This window comes from Onychostoma macrolepis, chromosome 10 (genome assembly GCF_012432095.1).
Source record: "Onychostoma macrolepis isolate SWU-2019 chromosome 10, ASM1243209v1, whole genome shotgun sequence".
NCBI lineage: Eukaryota > Metazoa > Chordata > Actinopteri > Cypriniformes > Cyprinidae > Onychostoma > Onychostoma macrolepis.
The window spans coordinates 12,842,624-12,861,194 of record NC_081164.1 but is presented as its reverse complement, the minus strand read 5'-3'; the positions used below and the strand labels follow the sequence as shown (position 1 = coordinate 12,861,194).

The following is an 18,571-nucleotide window of genomic DNA, read 5'->3' as shown; positions in this document are numbered from 1 at the left end:
TGGTTCATGTTGTTCTAATATAGGTGTTAAAAGTAGAATTAAATAGCAGCTTCAGTGAAGTGAAATGACGTGCAACAAAATAGCTGTATTTAGTATGTGACACTATGAGGAACAGAATCTTTGTCCCACTCCCTTCTATCTTCAATCATTTCCTGCCCTCTCTTCACTGTATCTTGATAGTAAGAAATCAAAAGCACAGAAATAAAATAAGAGAAAATTTGTATTGTATAGATTGAGTTGGTCAAAAAATAGAGAAGAGGAAAAATGGGCGGTCTTTACACTTTCCAATGAGAGACCACAGATGTATGTGAGCTTTTAGCACCTCATGCCAAACCTGAATGAAAACTGAAAGTAGAGAACAGTCTATGTGAAGAGAACAATGATTAGCATTAGCACAAATTAATATTGCTGGCCTTTAAAAGAGCAGAAATGTCAGATGCTATTTATGAAGATGTGATCAGAACTGAGTCTGAGAGAATGGAGATGATGGTGGTTACCTATGAGAGTGCAGATTTTGTGAGAGATCATGACGTCGGGACAGAGACGAACACACACCAACCACTACAGTGTGCAGGTAATCACAGTCATTTATTTTATAAAAATGTTGTGGTTTGCACACATTCAGTCATTTAACAACATGTCTGTGTTGTTCAGGAAATGATTGTGTGAAGACCGGAAACTACAGAGCAGCTGTAGTATGTTTGGGTCTGCTGTGTGTTCTTCTGCTGACTGCAGTCATAGTGCTGTGTGTCAACATCCATACAAACAACACAAGCTGCACAGAAGTGACAAAACAGCTTCTAACCAAGATCACCAACCTTACAGAAGTGAGAAACCAGCTACTAACCAAGATCAATAACCTCACAAAGGAGAGAAACCAGATGCTGACCAATACTACCAACCTCCCCGGTGAGAGAGACCAGCTACTAACTAACAACAGCAACCATATTCAATTAAACAAACAAACAGTTAAATCAAGTGAAAAATGAACTGTTGAAGTGTTTAAATGGAATGGGTAATCATAAGATACACTAAACAAACATTCAAACTACACTATACAAACATTTGATATTTGAAGGATAAACTATATATTAAATTGGTACAACAGTAAAAAATAGGTTGTGTAATTTATTTATTTATTTAAATTTTGTGTTAATATGGATAAACAGCTAATACTTGAACTGTTTGTGTTTACAGATGGATGGTTATACTATAAATTTAGTTTTTACTACATTTCCTCTGAGAAGAAGAGCTGGACTGAGAGCAGAAGATACTGTACAGAGAGAGGAGCAGATCTGATCATCATAAACAACAGAGAGGAACAAGTGAGTGAGAGATGAGTGTGTGTTGTGTGTCTGGTAATACTTGTATATTGATTTATGAGAAGAGGTAAAATGCAGTTTGTACAGTATAACAATTATTATTATGGAATGTCTGCATAAAATATGGAAAGTGTGTGTGGTGGTGTTTATTATTATTATTATTATTGTTATTTACATAAGAATTACCTTAAATTTGTAAATTTTATGATGCAAATGCTTTTCAGAATTTTTTTGAGACAGTGCCAGTTTCAAGATTCTGGATTGGTCTGACTGACAGTGATGTGGAGGGTAGCTGGAAATGGGTTGATGGCAGCAACATGACCTCTGGGTGAGAAATCACTGAACTGAACTGATTATTATGTATTAAATTATTCTCACAGTTAGTATAATATCATACTGAAAGCAGCACTGAACATCTAATGCTGATCTATTGATGCAGGTTCTGGACGTCTGGAGAGCCCAGTGGACAAAGAAAAGAGAACTGTGCTGTGTGTTATCCATCAGGGTGGCGTGACTATCCATGTAACACAGATTTTAAATGGATCTGTGAGAAGAACATTTTGGAAAGAACATTTATATGTAATGCTTAATCACTTAAAGACCAGGATCATTTTGTCATTTAGTACTTTTGACTAGTTATTTATTATATTGTAGGTTAATTTTTACTATTAAAGCTGTTAAGTTAACATACACATTTGTAATATGTGTCATCTTACTCTCAGTCGTGTAACTACCATTAATGAAGTAAAAGTTTTTCTAATGTCAAATATAAATAGTGAAACTCTGATTAGTGTGTCAGAAAATGAAGACGTGTGCCATTAGTGACGATGTCCTTCAGAGAAGCTTTAATAGGAATAAATATACAGGATGAACTGAAGCAGAAGTGAGTTGGAAGCTGCTGTGTTTTCATCTGATGGCTGCATTCACACAGCAGCAGAATACTAATCATACTAAACACGGTTTTGTTCACACAAAGTTCAGCTATGAAACTGAAGTCACTCCCTTGAATTTTCAGGACTACAGCTGAATTTTTAGAGTGAGTTCAGTAAAACTGTGCTGTGTGCAGGGGTGCAATTCAACATACAACAAATGCAGTACATTGCAAGTGGGCGCCACAGAAAGTAACATGATCAAATGTATTGAAGGTTAGTGAGTTGGTTTTAGGTCCAATAACATTGAAAGATATAGACTAATGAAAAAAAGTTTAGAAATTGGTTGTCATTTAATTGTATATTTATTAAGATTCCATCAATACATTTTGGACTTACAGTGCACGACTTTTGCCCAGATTTTTAAGTCTGCAGGAGTTTATGCTAGTTGCCGAAAGTCAGAGCCAATCTACAGATTTTGGGTAATCAGAGGTGATTTTGCAGAAAAATGCGTAGTGTGGCTATATTGGCACAGAGACAACTTTCTTGGCTTTAGATTTTGATCTCATCCAGTTAGAGAGTATCAAACATAAATCAATCAAATATAAAGAGATCTTTTAAGGCGATTGTAGAACACATATTGCAATGCGGTGCATGTTTCTGTGTGAGTTAGCCGCATTCTGAATGAACTGAACGTTTTTTCTCCATAACCATTTACAAAGTTGGCAAGTATATGATGCCTAGTGTTTTAAATTCTGTTCAAATATATGAAAAAGTCTTGTAGTGTATAACAGGAAAAAAAAACAAAAAACTAGCCAAAATACCCTAGCTAGAACACAACATCCTACAGCAGCAATGGTTAGCAACCACACATAGAATATGCATGCATGCAGTGAAGGTAAAAAAGTTATTAAAAACAACAAAAAACATAAAGAAATGGTGAAATGCACATGAAACACTCAATTTCTCTAATAGTCTTCTGTAGTAGTTTTCTGTACAATTTTGAAATAAATAAATAAATAACATTCATGGATGTAATATTTTAACGACCCAAGTATATGGCCACTATAAAGAAATGGCATGGATGCTTGAGGATCACATCCTTTTAGACTTCAAGCTTTGACCTCGGATCAGTTCTGTTTTGTTGTTTAATTCTAACTGATTAAAGCAGAAGGAAGAGCAGCTAAAATTGCAAAGAGAACTACACAGGAAAATCATTCAATACTAGCACAGCTTGTGTCTGACTGTAATTGAGCAGAAATGTCTCATGATATTTATGCCAATGTGATCAGGACTAAGACTGGGGGAATGAAGAGAAAGAGATGACAGTGGGAATCTATCAGAGTGCAGATTGTGGGAGAGATCATGACTTCAGGACAGAGACAAACACACTCCAACCACTTCAGCGTACAGGTAATCACATGCATTTCTTTGATATTAATATCATGTCTGTGTTGTTCAGGAAATGATTGTGTGAAGATCAGAAGCTCCAGAGCAGCTGCAGTGTGTTTGGTTCTGCTGTGTGTTCTTGTGCTGACTGCACTCATAGTGCTGTGTGTCAACATCCATACAAACAACACAAACTGCACAGAAGAGACCCCCCAGCTGCTAACCAGCATTACCGACCTCACAGAAGAAAGAGATGAGCTGCTAATCAACCTAACTCAATTAAATGGAGCATTAATTTAAAAAAAACATGAATTGTTAAAGTGCTTCAGTGGAACAGGTCATCATGAACTACAGTATGTAGAATCCACACATAAATTCAGTGTTAGTAAGATAAAATACATTTTTGTAATATAACTTCTAAAAATAAAAGTGAAATTAGTGTGAATAGCTGTATTAGTAGTAATTAGCTGTAATAGCTGAACTGGTTGTGTTAATAGATGGATGGAAAATTAACCAATCCAGCTGTTCCTTCATTTCCTTTGTAAAGAAGAGCTGGACTGACAGCAGAAGATACTGTACAGAGAGAGGATCAGATCTGATCGTCATAAACAACAGACAGGAACAAGTGAGTGAGAGATGTATGTGTGTGTGGTAATTTATGTGAGGTCAGTTCAAACTTGTAATTATTATTATATAAATGTGGTCAGAATTTTGTTAAGAAAATGTCTGATGGTGCTAAATTCTGGATTGGTCTGACTGACAGTGATGTGGAGGGCAGATGGAAATGGGTTGATGGCAGCACACTGACCTCTGGGTGAGAAATCACTAGGGATGGGTACCGAGAACCGGTATTTTTTTGGACCGGTAATTGGGTCAATACCGGACTTCAGGACAAGCTTCAGGACAAAAGATACTGGTCTCGATACTTGGGTTGTTTTATCTTCATATTCTTCAATGTTAATGACGAATTAGAAGCTGCTGCTTGTCATTTTCCTTCACTGAATGATGTGGCCGACGTTTGCTCGATGTGCGTGTGATATCCGTGTGCATGCGCTGTGTGTGTTTGCGGCAAGAGTGAAACATTCGAAAGTGTGGGCTCACGTTACAAAACTAAGCGACACCATTGTCAGATGCAATATACAGGTGCATCTCAATGAATTAGATTGTTGTGGAAAAGTTCATTTATTTCAGTAATTCAACTCAAATTGTGAAACTCGTGTATTAAATAAATTCAATGCACACAGACTGAAGTAGTTTAAGTCTTTGGTTCTTTTAATTGTGATGATTTTGGCTCACATTTAACAAAAACCCACCAATTCACTATCTCAACAAATTAGAATATGGTGACATGCCAATCAGCTAATCAACTCAAAACACCTGCAAAGGTTTCCTGAGCCTTCAAAATGGTCTCCCAGTTTGGTTCACTAGGCTACACAATCATGGGGAAGACTGCTGATCTGACAGTTGTCCAGAAGACAATCATTGACACCCTTCACAAGGAGGGTAAGCCACAAACATTCATTGCCAAAGATGCTGGCTGTTCACAGAGTGCTGTATCCAAGCATGTTAACAGAAAGTTGAGTGGGCAGGAAAAAGTGTGGAAGAAAAAGATGCACAATCAACCGAGAGGACCGCAGCCTTATGAGGATTGTCAAGCAAAATCGATTCAAGAATTTGGGTGAACTTCACAAGGAATGGACTGAGGCTGGGGTCAAGACATCAAGAGCCACCACACACAGACGTGTCAAGGAATTTGGCTACAGTTGTCGTATTCCTCTTGTTAAGCCACTCCTGAACCACAGACAACCTCAGAGGCGTCTTACCTGGGCTAAGGAGAAGAAGAACTGCACTGTTGCCCAGTGGTCCAAAGTCCTCTTTTCAGATGAGAGAAAGTTTTGTATTTCATTTGGAAACCAAAGTCCTAGAGTCTGGAGGAAGGGTGGATAAGCTCATAGCCCAAGTTGCTTGAAGTCCAGTGTTAAGTTTCCACGGTCTGTGATGATTTAGGGTGCAATGTCATCTGCTGCTGTTGGTCCATTGTGTTTTTTGAAAAGCAAAGTCACTGCATCCGTTTACCAAGAAATTTTGGAGCACTTCATGCTTCCTTCTGCTGACCAGCTTTTTAAAGATGCTGATTTCATTTTCCAGCAGGATTTGGCACCTGCCCACACTAACAAAAGCACCAAAAGTTGGTTAAATGACCATGGTGTTGGTGCACTTGACTGGCCAGCAAACTCACCAGACCTATGAATCTATGGGGTATTGTCAAGAGGAAAATGAGAAACAAGAGACCAAAAAATGCAGATGAGCTGAAGGCCACTATCAAAGAAACCTGGGCTTCCATACCACCTCAGCAGTGCCACAAACTGATCACCTCCATGCCACGCCGAATTGAGGCAGTAATTAAAGCAAAAGGAGTCCCTACCAAGTGTTGAGTACATATACAGTAAATGAACATGCTTTCCAGAAGGCCAACAATTCACTATTTTTTTTTTTTTATTATTGGTCTTATGAAATATTCTAATTTGTTGAGATAGTGAACTGGTGGGTTGCAACCCATTCTCACACCCAACTCGTCACACATTGAAGCTTGGTCAGGACCACTTGGCGTCGCTTTTTGACGCTCAAGGTACCCCTTAGCGTCATTTTTCGACTTGCAGGGTCCTCCGTTGCTTTAAATAGGAAACCCTTAGCGTCAATATGCCGACGCCAAAATGGGAATTTTATCGTCATAATTAAATTATATATTGGGTAATAACATTGCCATTATTGCATATATGTTGGGGTGTGATTTTTCAATGTAAACAGCCACAACAGTTTTATTTATATCTTACACATTTGTGAGCACATAACCCAACCCCTGCCCCTAAACCTACCATTTGTCAATAAAACACAAGATATAACAGGCAGATACAACTACCGTCATAATTTATTTAAAAAATATGAATATTCCAAGTCTTCCGAGGCAAAACATTTGATTTGTGAGAGGAATAAGCGCGATTTCCGTCTCCGTCCGCCGTTAAGCTCAGCCTGTGTGCTGCAGTCTGTGAGCGAATTCAAAAAATGCCGCCAGAAGAAGCCTTACGTCAGCCTTTGTTGTGAAATACTATTGGTTCTTGTGTGTCTCGTGACCGATTGCGTCATGCTGTTCTGACAGGCTATTGGCTCTTCTGTGTCTCGTGACCAATTGCGTCATGCTACGGGACTGGAGTATCTTATGAATGAGATGCTAGCGCGTTAACAAGAGCGGGATCATTTTCAGCGATTAAAACCTTGTTTTGCTCTCTTCTTCTCACAAAGACTTCGTATGGCTTCAGAAGACTTGGAATGCAACATGACTTGTTTGTAATGCTTTTATACTGCTTGTTTATGGTCAGTTTTTGCAATAAATACCTGTGACTGCACTTATATTTGCCTGTTACGTGTTTTATGTTGTTCAGAAGTGGGTAGGTTTAGGGTAGGGGTGGGGTTAGGTGCTCCAATAAAAGTATAAATGTATATAAAATGATTTATAAATTTTTTACAAATGCATGCAAACCATTAAACTAAGACAAACAACTGAAAACAACGGAGGATAACGTGTTGTCATTTTCCATAAGCGTCTTGACCTGACGCATAAAGCAAGTAACTGAAAGCAATGGAGATCCTATTTTGTCATAATGGGTTGTGGGTTTTTGTTAAATGTGAGCCAAAATCATCACAATTAAAAGAACCAAAGACTTAAACTACTTCAGTCTGTGTGCATTGAATTTATTTAATACACAAGTTTCACAATTTGAGTTGAATTACTGAAATAAATGAACTTTTCCACAACATTCTAATTTATTGAGATGCATCTGTATGCAGTAGTGTAATAGTGAACAAAGGAGGCAACACTAATAATATAATGAAACATTTACTAACAAAACAACATCTTCCTCAATCAATGTGCTGTATTTACTATGTCTCCCGGCTCCGACTCCAGCTCCAACTGCAACTCGCGAGACACATTGAGAATAGCTATATACCTATCATATATCTTGTGAACCCGTTGTTTTTCACCTTCATGTTTGGTATCATTTTAAAGGTGTCTGTGTGATTGGTAAAATGGTCTCAATTTCACAGTAGTCACTTATATTATGGGAAATATTGGAAACTTAAGTGAATTCTGTACCTCTGTTGTGGGGCGGTCTCCTTTCAAAACCTGATAAACATTGCTCTACAGGTGTGACCATTTGGGGCACGAGAACAGCTCCTAGAGAGGTTTCTCATCCCCCATACACAGATCTAATCTGTTTTGGGGCAGAGAATAAATGTTTATGGGCCTTTTGTTCTGGTAGTATTTAAGGGAAAGTTGTAAATCAGTCGATTCTGCAGCCAGATCAGCCCTAGTGTGGAGTATGTTTCATATGCTCCATTCTACGTATTTTCTTGAAGTCAGGTATACATTTTTACTCTTAGATTCATCTTTGAACAACTGATGTTATGTATTTTCTTATTTTTGAATTGGCTTCTTATTGTTTTATGTAATTGGCACGACACATTTACCTGACTAATAATAAATTGTTATATTTGATTTATTCTGAACTGACTGTGAGGAGGCTTTTGTTACCACAAATCTACGGCCAGGATAGGTCAAAATGAAGGCTCATGAATGAACGGAGCAGTAGGCACGTCATCGGAGACCTCAGATTTCTGTCTATCGCCGATGTTGGCAAGTTGTACGGGAAAAGACTAAGTAAACTACACTTTTGTCATAAGCAAGCAGTTGGCGGCAGACGATTAGGTATTAGTCTGCCTACATCCTCTGACTAACGGACTGGCGAATTTATGATTGTGAGACCGGCGCCTTCGGCCGACGCTATAGGCTCAAAAGAGACATTAGGTCCCCAGTGAACGGATAATTGAAAGTATGGGATGTCGAGGATAATCAAATATCTAAATTAATATATAAGCAATATTTGTGATCAGATTTTAATTAGAAGTACAGTCTAAATTTGATGATCACTTGGAATTGGAGTCAGATCAGAATTGGAGCTAGATCAAAATTTAAACTAAATCCTGATGAATTCAGAAGCGCAAGTAAAAGACCGAACATGCATTAAACATTCGAACAGGCCACTGGATTCCATTGTTTGGACTAGCAGGTGGATCCGTGACTGTCCCTTCCGTGATCTCCTGTCGGCGAAGGGTCTTTTCAGCGCGACATTCAAAAATGCTCAGAAAAGAGGTTTGAGCTTTTCCTTTCTTTTCTCCAGCTGCTGCGGTGAGTCAGTTCTTATTTACCTTTTTATAATTGTCGAGGGAAAGTTTAGACGCACCCCATATAGACATGCTTTTGTAGAGTGAGTCGGAATACTCATCATAAGACCGGAGACCGTAGAAATCCGGTGGGGCTTATAAGAATTAGATAAAACCACATGAACTGACAGGGACATGATAGCGGCAGAGTAGATGAGGAATGAAGTCTCTTGAACCAAAAGTAAAATTGGAATAACATTATCCAAATTTTATTCTGGTGCTCAACAGAGGGCTGTAAATTGCAACCTAAATTCTGATATTAATAATTTCCTGTCACTATTGTTTACTGGCTTTATATAACTTTGCCACATTTGAAAAGCAAACATTTATGTGCAAAGAATTTAAGAGAAATTGTGATTAGATGAACTAAAAAGATAATTAATTTCTCACTGGAATCTTTTGTATGTGAAAGTGAAGTTGGGCAAGATAGAGCAATGAAATTAAAAATTTGAGAACTTTAAAAGAAACCATAATCTGGTAAAAAACTATGTCTCAGTCTCAGAGAACTACTGCTGCCAAGCAGAAGTCCCAGTGACTGTGAATTAAAAGAGGAGACATTAGAAATTCAAAATCTAAAACTGTAATGCACATAATGGCAATTTTGATGATGCTTGTAACCAGGCCTAAAGGTGAAACCCATTTCAGAAGACATGCACAACTTCTCCTGGAGGAGAATTAGTCAAATAATCAAATTAGTCAAATTAAATGTATTGACAATCACTCAATAGTAGTAAAACCTCTGAGATCACAAGATTTGGCTCAACAACACTGTTCAAAGCTCAGTCTTAACAAATGCAGCCTATAGCTTGGTTTTATTTTAGATTTTACAAAAATTACTACACATTTGCTTGATTCTCAGTCTTTGTCTTTAAGCAGACAAACAAACATGAAGAGGCCATAAATCTAAAGCAACATGTGTACTTTGCATTTGCATTTGTTCTGGGTTTGCCCAACCCCCAAAACTTTCTTATACTCAAAGAGATTCTCAAAAGAATTAACTTAGTGATGTCTTAGCTCATAAACATAAGAAAATTGTGTTCAATCCCACGATTGTAGTCACAAAAATCTTCAGATTGAGCAATGATTTGACCTGTGCTCTCGGTATGTGCTTGCAGTTCACTGAATGTTTACAGCAGCAAAACCTATAACTGGCTTCCAGTTTGGCCTGCTGCTGTGCACACAATGCACATGTCAGGACTGCTGTAGCCACAGGACCAAATCAAAGGTGCGTCTTCAAAGAGATCAATGAGATGATAACCAGTCATTCTAAACAAGTTGCTCAGAAAGCCCTCCAGAGACCAGTTTTAAACGTATTTTAATTCATACTATTTTTAATGTAATATAATTCATATTATAACAACCTTATAATATATTATATTACAATGGCCAGGAATGGCCTTAATCTCATGATGATTCGACATTAATTTAGAGGAAGAAAGAAAGTTGTAGGAGAATAAGAGGAATGATCAGAATGTAGAAAGAGGGAATGTGTACGTAGAAAGAAGTTGGGAGCACTATTAGTGTTGGAAAATTGGAAAGAGAAACACAGAAGGTGATGAGAAGTAAGAATTGTTAGAAAGGAAAATGAGAGGAATAATGATCAAAGTAATGAGAAAGAGCTTCTTTATCTTCTATTTGTGTAAGAATCTTCAATGAGAAAAAAATAGCACGTCCAGAATTTGCTAATCTGATTGCAATATCTTGAATAGGCCAAATCCATCCAAGGCCATCAGATGTTTTAAATTTGATCACTGGTGTCAAAAGTATTCACATTCATTACTCAGGTAGAAGTATAGATACTAGGGTTTAAAAATACTTCTGTAGAAGTTGAAGTATCAACTCAAGCTGTTTACTCAAGTAAAAGTGTAAAAGTACTGGTTTCAAAACTACTTAAACTATAAAAGTAAAAGTAATGTAAGGAAAAAAATGCCATTAAGGACAAAAGCTTAGGCCGCGCCACAGGGGCCTATTGTGCACTACCCCACCTCCTCAAAAAAACATTTTTCTAAAGGCCATAATGCCTATAATGTTATATTAAAATGTTAATGTTGAAAAATTTGGGATGCACTAGGCTACCTGTTTCAGCCGCATATATGCCCATTAAAAATGAACGCATTTTAGTACAATGTAAATACATTAAAGAACCATATATGTGTACTACTGAGCATTAACGTGTTTCATGGAGTGGAAGATATGATGACTAGTTGCCTATAAGTATTGTAATGTTGCAAAAAGTCAAACTTCAGAGGCATGTCATCAATAACCTTTATTGGAATGTAAATGTACACCCAAGCTTAGCTGCAGGAATCTGTGAGGGCAACGGACAAGAAAATTGCTGTACCCAGGGCAGGCTTAGTAACAATTACCCTTGTATGGTTGTCTATATACAATAAACATTAGTGCTGTCAAAATGAATGATTAATCCAAGTGATTAATCAAAAAAAAAAAAAAACTCAATCCTGATACCTTGTACTATGCTCAATTCTATAGCTAATGGCAACAATGTCACATTTAACTAGAAGATGTAACAAACATTTTGGACTCAATCCTGTATGTACAACAACAGGGTAATCTACATCAGTTACATTTCGCTCGTGTTCTCTTCTTGAGTCTCTGCCACGGACATCTTCGTACTTGGCTACATACGTCTGCTATGTCCAGTGTTGGGGGTAACGAGTTATAAAGTTAGTATAGCCTACTTATGACAACATTGTCAATCGCAAACGCTAATTTATTCAAACGTCTCTCTACCGAACTACTTACTGTAGCTTAATTTGCGGAGGACGAAGAGAAAGCACCCGTTTGATAAATGAGCCAGTAGTGGAGAAATAATAACTTTTAAGAAATAATCTTTTTTGAGTAATGACCCCAACTGGCTATGTCCTTGCTGGAGTGTGACGTGATTTGTGTCATGTGCAGGTGTGATGGATCGCGTACAAATATGTTTATACTTCTCATCCAACCACAATCAAATTCACTCTATCCGGATGGTGAGATTTATCTGGATAGGTTTTTTTTTTTTTTCGTTTTTTTTGAACGATGACAAGCCGGAATGAAAACAAGCTGAAATGAAATAGGAGTAACGAGGCTATTTTTAAAATGTAAGGAGTAGAAAGTACAGATAATTGCATGAAAATGTAAGGAGTAGAAGTAAAAAGTCGGCTGAAAAATAATTACTCCAGTAAAGTATAGATACCCAAAATTTCTACTTAAGTAAGGTAACGAAGTATTTGTACTTCGTTACTTGACACCTCTGAATTTGATTTCATTGATTTGCAACCCAGTAACAAGGGAAGGTATAAGTTTTGTCTTTTCCCTTGCAACAGAACCACAAACACAGTGGCGCAAGTGTTAGCAAACTAAACCATTCCTCTCTGGGATGGACAGCGCATATGGAATCTAATCAGAGAACTCATTTTTACTGGACATGTGATTAAAGTTGTGTGTAATGTTAAAATCAGACAGAAATTCACAAGTCTTTACAGACTGCAGAGACGGAAATGGTCAAATTTATGAAGAGAATAGGAAACTATTGCTAAGCTAACAGTACAGCACCAAAACTGGCAAACTAATTCTCTGAACACAGATCGGACTAGTGTAAACAGTATCATTTAAAAGGTAAATTTCCCAGCAGATCTGGGTGCCGTGATGCCTGTAACACAGCAGACTGTGTAAACTCAGCTGTAGCAGCCGCTTAAGGTGCAACATGCTTAGATGGTGCTGAAACACTAGCTTCTAGATCTGACCATTAACACTCAGTTTATTTTGGCCTTTTGTTTAAAAGACATGATCATGATAATGATATACATGTATGTGTAAATTAAAACAAATTTGCTCCTGATATGCAATCACAACCATATGAAACAACTGTATGGCTGTGGCCATTACAGGAAAATTAAGATCCACCAGTCTTCAAGCAATTTGTAAAAAGGCTCAATATTAAGCTGATTTTCTCTCTGCATGTTTCCCCTTCAGATCAACTGCTGCAATTTCTGAGGGACAAACTCCACAAGGGTGCCTGGTCCCACCTACACCAACTTGCACACACACAACAAGGAGATGAGGATGTAGATACTTCAAGGGGTCATCCACAATACACACATAGTTACATGACCTCCCAGTGTAGTGCCGGAACTAAATTACACAACACAAATTATGGTAGGCCAGACATCACCCATCTCCTATACACAAACATACAGAACACACTTTCATTATTGCAACTGCACAATATACATACTTGGAATTGAACATAAGGACATTCAGGTCTAAATTACTCACATCATTCAAACCTATCAAGCATTATTGACTTCATACATATAGGTCAAAGGAAACATTTTTTTATAATTTCATTTCAATGATGGCAAACATTTTTGCAATTTTAAAACCTTGTGAAAATTGTATGGTCTTATGAACCACTTTTATGTAAATACTGTAATGTGCATAGGACTTGCATGGCTACAGTCACACATCAATTGATTCAAATTATGTTTACAAATTCTAAGATGAGACCTATTCAGCAATACAGCTGGTCTCTTAGGACAAAATATTTATCATGTCCAATCATTGGCATTGTTGTGAACTAGGGCGCCCACTAGTTTGCAGCATATGTCTAATGGCAATGCAAATTTATCTAAATAAATAAAATCTGATATGAACATTCAAACCTACATTATCAAGTGTGACGTAGTCTGAACATCAAATGCACAGAGAATGATTGAAAAAGTTGAACTACAGATTTTAAATCTCTATTTCTGTTAATATTATTCTCTGATTAACCTAGTTGAAACCTTAGGGGCTGCATTAATGCTTTGCAATTAAAACACTTAATATAGGCAATTTTATGATGGTAATTATGAAATTGTATATTTCTATATTTAATTATGTGACATATTTTAATTATGCATACCACTGGTAAATATACTGGTTATATTGATTTTGCTGCTTCCCTTTTATTTAGTGGTAGTAAACAATCTGGCAACCAAATGAGACCTGCCCACTAAATATTTGACTCTCACACTTTTCACATGATTGTTATTATGTGTATTTTTGTTTATCTTATAATCCTCTTTTCATCCCACAACATCACCAAAGTCATCAGTGTTTGGTTATTGCATGGTCATTCAGAAGTTGTTTAGATGTCTCGCACGCATTGGAGCATCGTCAGTGAAATGATTCCTTCGCCTATGGAGATCTGACAAGTTCGGCAAATCACACCCTCTACCTGAAGGTGACTGAAGGCTTCTCAGTGGGTCAGATAAATATCCTGGGGAGGACGGCACTGGACACAGATGTTTCCCCAGAATAGAAGGACACTTTCAACTCGCTTGATCTACTCAAAGCACCTGATACAACAAGTAATCCTACCGAGTGATTACCATCACAGCCAGTGCAGGTGGAAACACACCTGACCAAAAGACTGCAGCAACACAGGATGCCTATGCTCAAGGGACTGGGCGTGTCAATGATGTATATTTTGCAGTGCTTTCCTCAACCTGTCTTAATGTTGTCATTTCAGGTGACCACTCTGCTCCTGTATGCATCAACTAGTGCTGCCCGCTCTGCAAAGACTTCTTTGAAATCATCTGATTATGGTCCCTTAGGTACCACTCAACGTTTGTCCCAAGGCACCAAGGGAAGGACTGTAGGGAGCAAATTTATTTCCTTATAGAATTAATTCTGAGGCCAAAACTCAGGAACTCTCCCAAAGACAGATGCCATGCAATAAAGCCATGAAACTAACCTGGAGAAGATATCTCCAAAGACAACGAAAGATCTCCAAAGAGAACAAAATATCTTCAAAGAGAACAAGCACCACCCTGACCAAACTTATCTCGTTGATCACTTACGACCCCATTCTCCCCCTGCCCTCTCTGCCTCTCTCTCAAGTTCATTGAGAATAGCTATATACCTATCATATATCTTGTGAACCCGTTGTTTTTCACCTTCATGTTTGGTATCATTTTAAAGGTCTCTGTGTGATTGGTAAAATGGTCTCAATTTCACAGTAGTCACTTATATTATGGGAAATATTGGAAACTTAAGTGAATTCTGTACCTCTGTTGTGGGGGCGGTCTCCTTTCAAAACCTGATAAATATTGCTCTACAGGTGTGACCATTTGGGGCACGAGAACAGCTCCTAGAGAGGTTTCTCATCCCCCATACACAGATCTAATCTGTTTTGGGGCAGAGAATAAATGTTTATGGGCCATTTGTTCTGGTAGTATTTAAGGGAAAGTTGCAAATCAGTCAGGGCGATTCTGCAGCCAGATCAGCCCTAGTGTGGAGTATGTTTCATATGCTCCATTCTATGTATTCTATGTACAACTGATGTTATGTATGATCTGTAGCGCTGACGGTCAAGATGCGGAGAAACTCCGCCTTTGTTCATAACCACTCCTCTAGTCCCAGTTGGCCCGCTTTGGCCCAAGGTTTTCGTCGGGCCAGAAAACCCCGGCCGTTGGCCCTGAGGAAGCACCGACAAGGCACGTCAAGCCCCGGAAGTGACAGTGGAAACGCGACTGGCCCTGGCACGCACTAGCACGCCCGCTTTTGGCATTTGCCCACTTTTGGCTATTGACATCAAATGTTAATTCAGCAGTAGAGTTACACTCACGAGCAGTGTTGGGCAGTAACTAGTTACTAGTAATTTAGTTACTGTAATAATATTACTTTTTGCAGTAACTAATAGTGTAACTAATTATTAATAAGATTTCAGTAATAATATTACAGTTACTTTCCATAAAACAGCTTAGTTACATAGTTACTTTTGATGCCTCAACCCTGCTGATTTCAAATCTGACACTCAGATAATTCCTAGATTTATTTTCATAATTTTCACGACGCGCACATGCATGTGATGTCCCCAGTGCAGCAGGCAAGCTTGGAATATGGAAAAGCTTACATTCAGCAGATAGAAATATTGCATTATATTGATTTTGTCAGGAAAATAGATCTGTTGTGTAAGTTGTGGCTTTACTTTACTATGGCGTTGCATCCCTCTGATCAGCATGTGGTACATTATATTAATATAATTAAAAATATTTTTGGAAAATTTAACAGTTTCTTACAAACTCATGTGATTTGATAAAATGCATAACGAAATTTAATCGCATATGAGTAACAGAAAAAATACGTCAAGCTACACTTGACAATTAATGAGATTGTATGAGTTTGGTCCCCCTCAGCTAGGGGTGGGCAATATGGCAAAAATATCACGATTTTTTTTTTTTAAATATCACGATTCACAATATTATCACAATTCTTTGTCATGTTGGATTTTCTATTTTGCAAGCTGTTTGAGCAGTACAGCCAGACTAATTTCCCTATTATAAAGACAAAGCCTTTCAAGGTAACAAAATATAAAAAAGTATGGCGGATATTTAGGCCAAAGTGGGTGAAGATAAAAATCGTTGTCATTATTTTATCTTTGTTATTAAAAAATGAGAGCAAAGATACACATTACAAATACACATAATATACAAATAAAATAAACAGTGTTTTATTGTTTACAGCTTTCCTGTAGCTCAAATAGTAGAGCATGGCGCTAGCAACGCCAAGATCATGGGTTCGATTCCCAGGGAAAGCAAGAGCTGACAAAATGTAAAACTGTAACTTGAATGCAATGTAAGTCGCTTTGGATAAAAGCGTCTGCTAAATGCATAAATGTAAATGTATTGTAGTCTACAATAGGTGTATTTAGCAGGAGCATTCAAGAAATTGAATGAACAAATATAAAAATAAAACACTATGTAGATTGATTCCTATTAAAGCAACTGTATTAAAGTTTTTCAGTCAAGAGTAGTGAGTGATTTTTCTCTTTGTGTTTGGTGTTTTATTAACATTAAAGGAATGATTCACCCCAAAATTAAAATAGACTAGTGTTTGATTTTTATACCTTCATTTACTCACTCAAAAGTTGTTTTAAACCTGAACGAGTTTTTTTCTGCTGAAAATAAATGCTATTTTGAAGAATGTGGAAAACCAAACACTTGCTGGTCTACAGTGACTTCCATAGTATTTTTTTTTTCCTACTGTTAAAGTCAATGTGAACCAGCAACTGTTTGGTTACCCACATTCTTCAAAATATCTTCTTTTGTGTTCAGCACAAGAAAGAAATTAATACAGGTTTGGGACAACATGTGAGTGAGTAAATAATGACAGAATTACAATTTTAATAACTATCCCTTTAATTACAGTCGGTAGCATGTTTAGTACTGTCCCTTTAAGACCTGCACGCATCTAATATACAGGCACGCATGCGTTTCTCTCAGCTGTTTACCTTCATTTTAGACATAACCAACTGAGTCTATACATAAACCTTGTGTGTTTTGACAGTATTAGCACAAAACATAACTTAGTTCAGTAATCAGGCGCTGTTTGACGGGCTTTTTAGAGCACGCGCTTTGGGTGTATGTGCTCAGAAAAGGCGCTCGTCAGAACAGAACACTTGAGTGACACATTTAACCAGTAAGTCTTAGAAGCAGATGCAGATAATGTACTTTTGTGACTGCGAATAAGTGCAGTGTCCCGTGAGAGTAACTCTACCGCTGAGTTAACACTGATCTGAATGTATGTGGCGTTGTACAGTATATAGAGACGGCGGCGCCAGAACTGCAGCTGATAGAATGCGCGCTGAAGTACGATACTACGATATTTCTTCAAAAAAGCAAATCGTGGAGACATTTTTATAGTCCACGATCAAAAATCGTCATATCGAACACCTCTACCCTCGGCAGAAATCGCAGACCGGGGGCACCGGACCTTAAGGGCACTTTACCGTCGGACCTCAAAGGGGCAGGGGCAGGGGCTCGAGAAAAAAGATATTTTGAAGAATGTGGGTAACCAAACAGTTGCTGGTCCTCACTGACCATTAGGGGAAAAAAATATGGAAGTCACTGGGGACCAGCAACTGTTTGGTTTCCCATATTCTTCAAAATAGCTTTTATGTTCAACAGAAGAAAGAAATGCATTCAGGTTTAAAACAACTTGAGAGTGAGTAAATAATGACACAATTTTCATTTTTGGGTGAACTACTCATTTAATGTTAATAAAATAAAACACAGAGAAAAATAACTCACTGCTGACTAAAGAACTTTAATACAGTTGCTAAAATTCAGCAGTATTAAAATAACTTTTCACATCATATCTTTTAGCACCAAATAGTATCGATAACAGTATCGGTATCAGTATCAGTATCAGTATCAGTATCGATAAAATGTAAACGATGCCCATCCCTAGAAATCACTGAACTGAACTGAATATTATCTAATAAATAATGCTCACAGTCAGTATCATATCACACAGAAAGCAGCACTGAACATCTAATGCTGATCTGTTGTTGCGGGTTCTGGGGTTATAAAGAGTCTAATGGAAAAAGAGAGAACTGTGCTCTGAGTCACAAGTCATGGTGGTATGATTATCCATGTTCAGAACCTTTTAAATGGATCTGTGAGAAGAATATTTTAAAATGACTTTATTATATGCAATACATTTTTATTCTGAATATTAATACCTATCTTAGTTTTAGATATATACCTAAAATACTAGGATCTTTTGTCAGTCATTTTGACATTTAACATTTAAATAGTATTTATAATGTAATGGTTATTTTTATTACTAAAGCCTTGAAGTGATTACATTACTTACATGTGTACTATATTTAGCATCATGCTCCAGGCTAAAATAAAATTATGTAACTCCTCATATGACCAG

General features: G+C 37.4%; 1 protein-coding gene and 1 pseudogene across 1 annotated transcript; both read left to right on the top strand.

Annotated features, from left to right (window-relative positions):
* The first annotated feature begins 362 nt into the window (after window positions 1–362).
* On the top strand, window positions 363–1,923 carry LOC131548607 (CD209 antigen-like protein C). The gene is made up of 5 exons (XM_058790047.1): window positions 363–574; window positions 655–909; window positions 1,198–1,325; window positions 1,547–1,650; window positions 1,762–1,923. Exons 1-5 carry the CDS (start codon window positions 430–432, stop codon window positions 1,910–1,912), a joined length of 783 nt encoding a protein of 260 aa, XP_058646030.1. The 5' UTR covers window positions 363–429; the 3' UTR covers window positions 1,913–1,923.
* Window positions 1,924–3,451: 1,528 nt separating this feature from the next.
* Window positions 3,452–4,398, top strand: LOC131548743 (CD209 antigen-like protein A; annotated as a pseudogene).
* The last annotated feature ends 14,173 nt before the right edge of the window (window positions 4,399–18,571 follow it).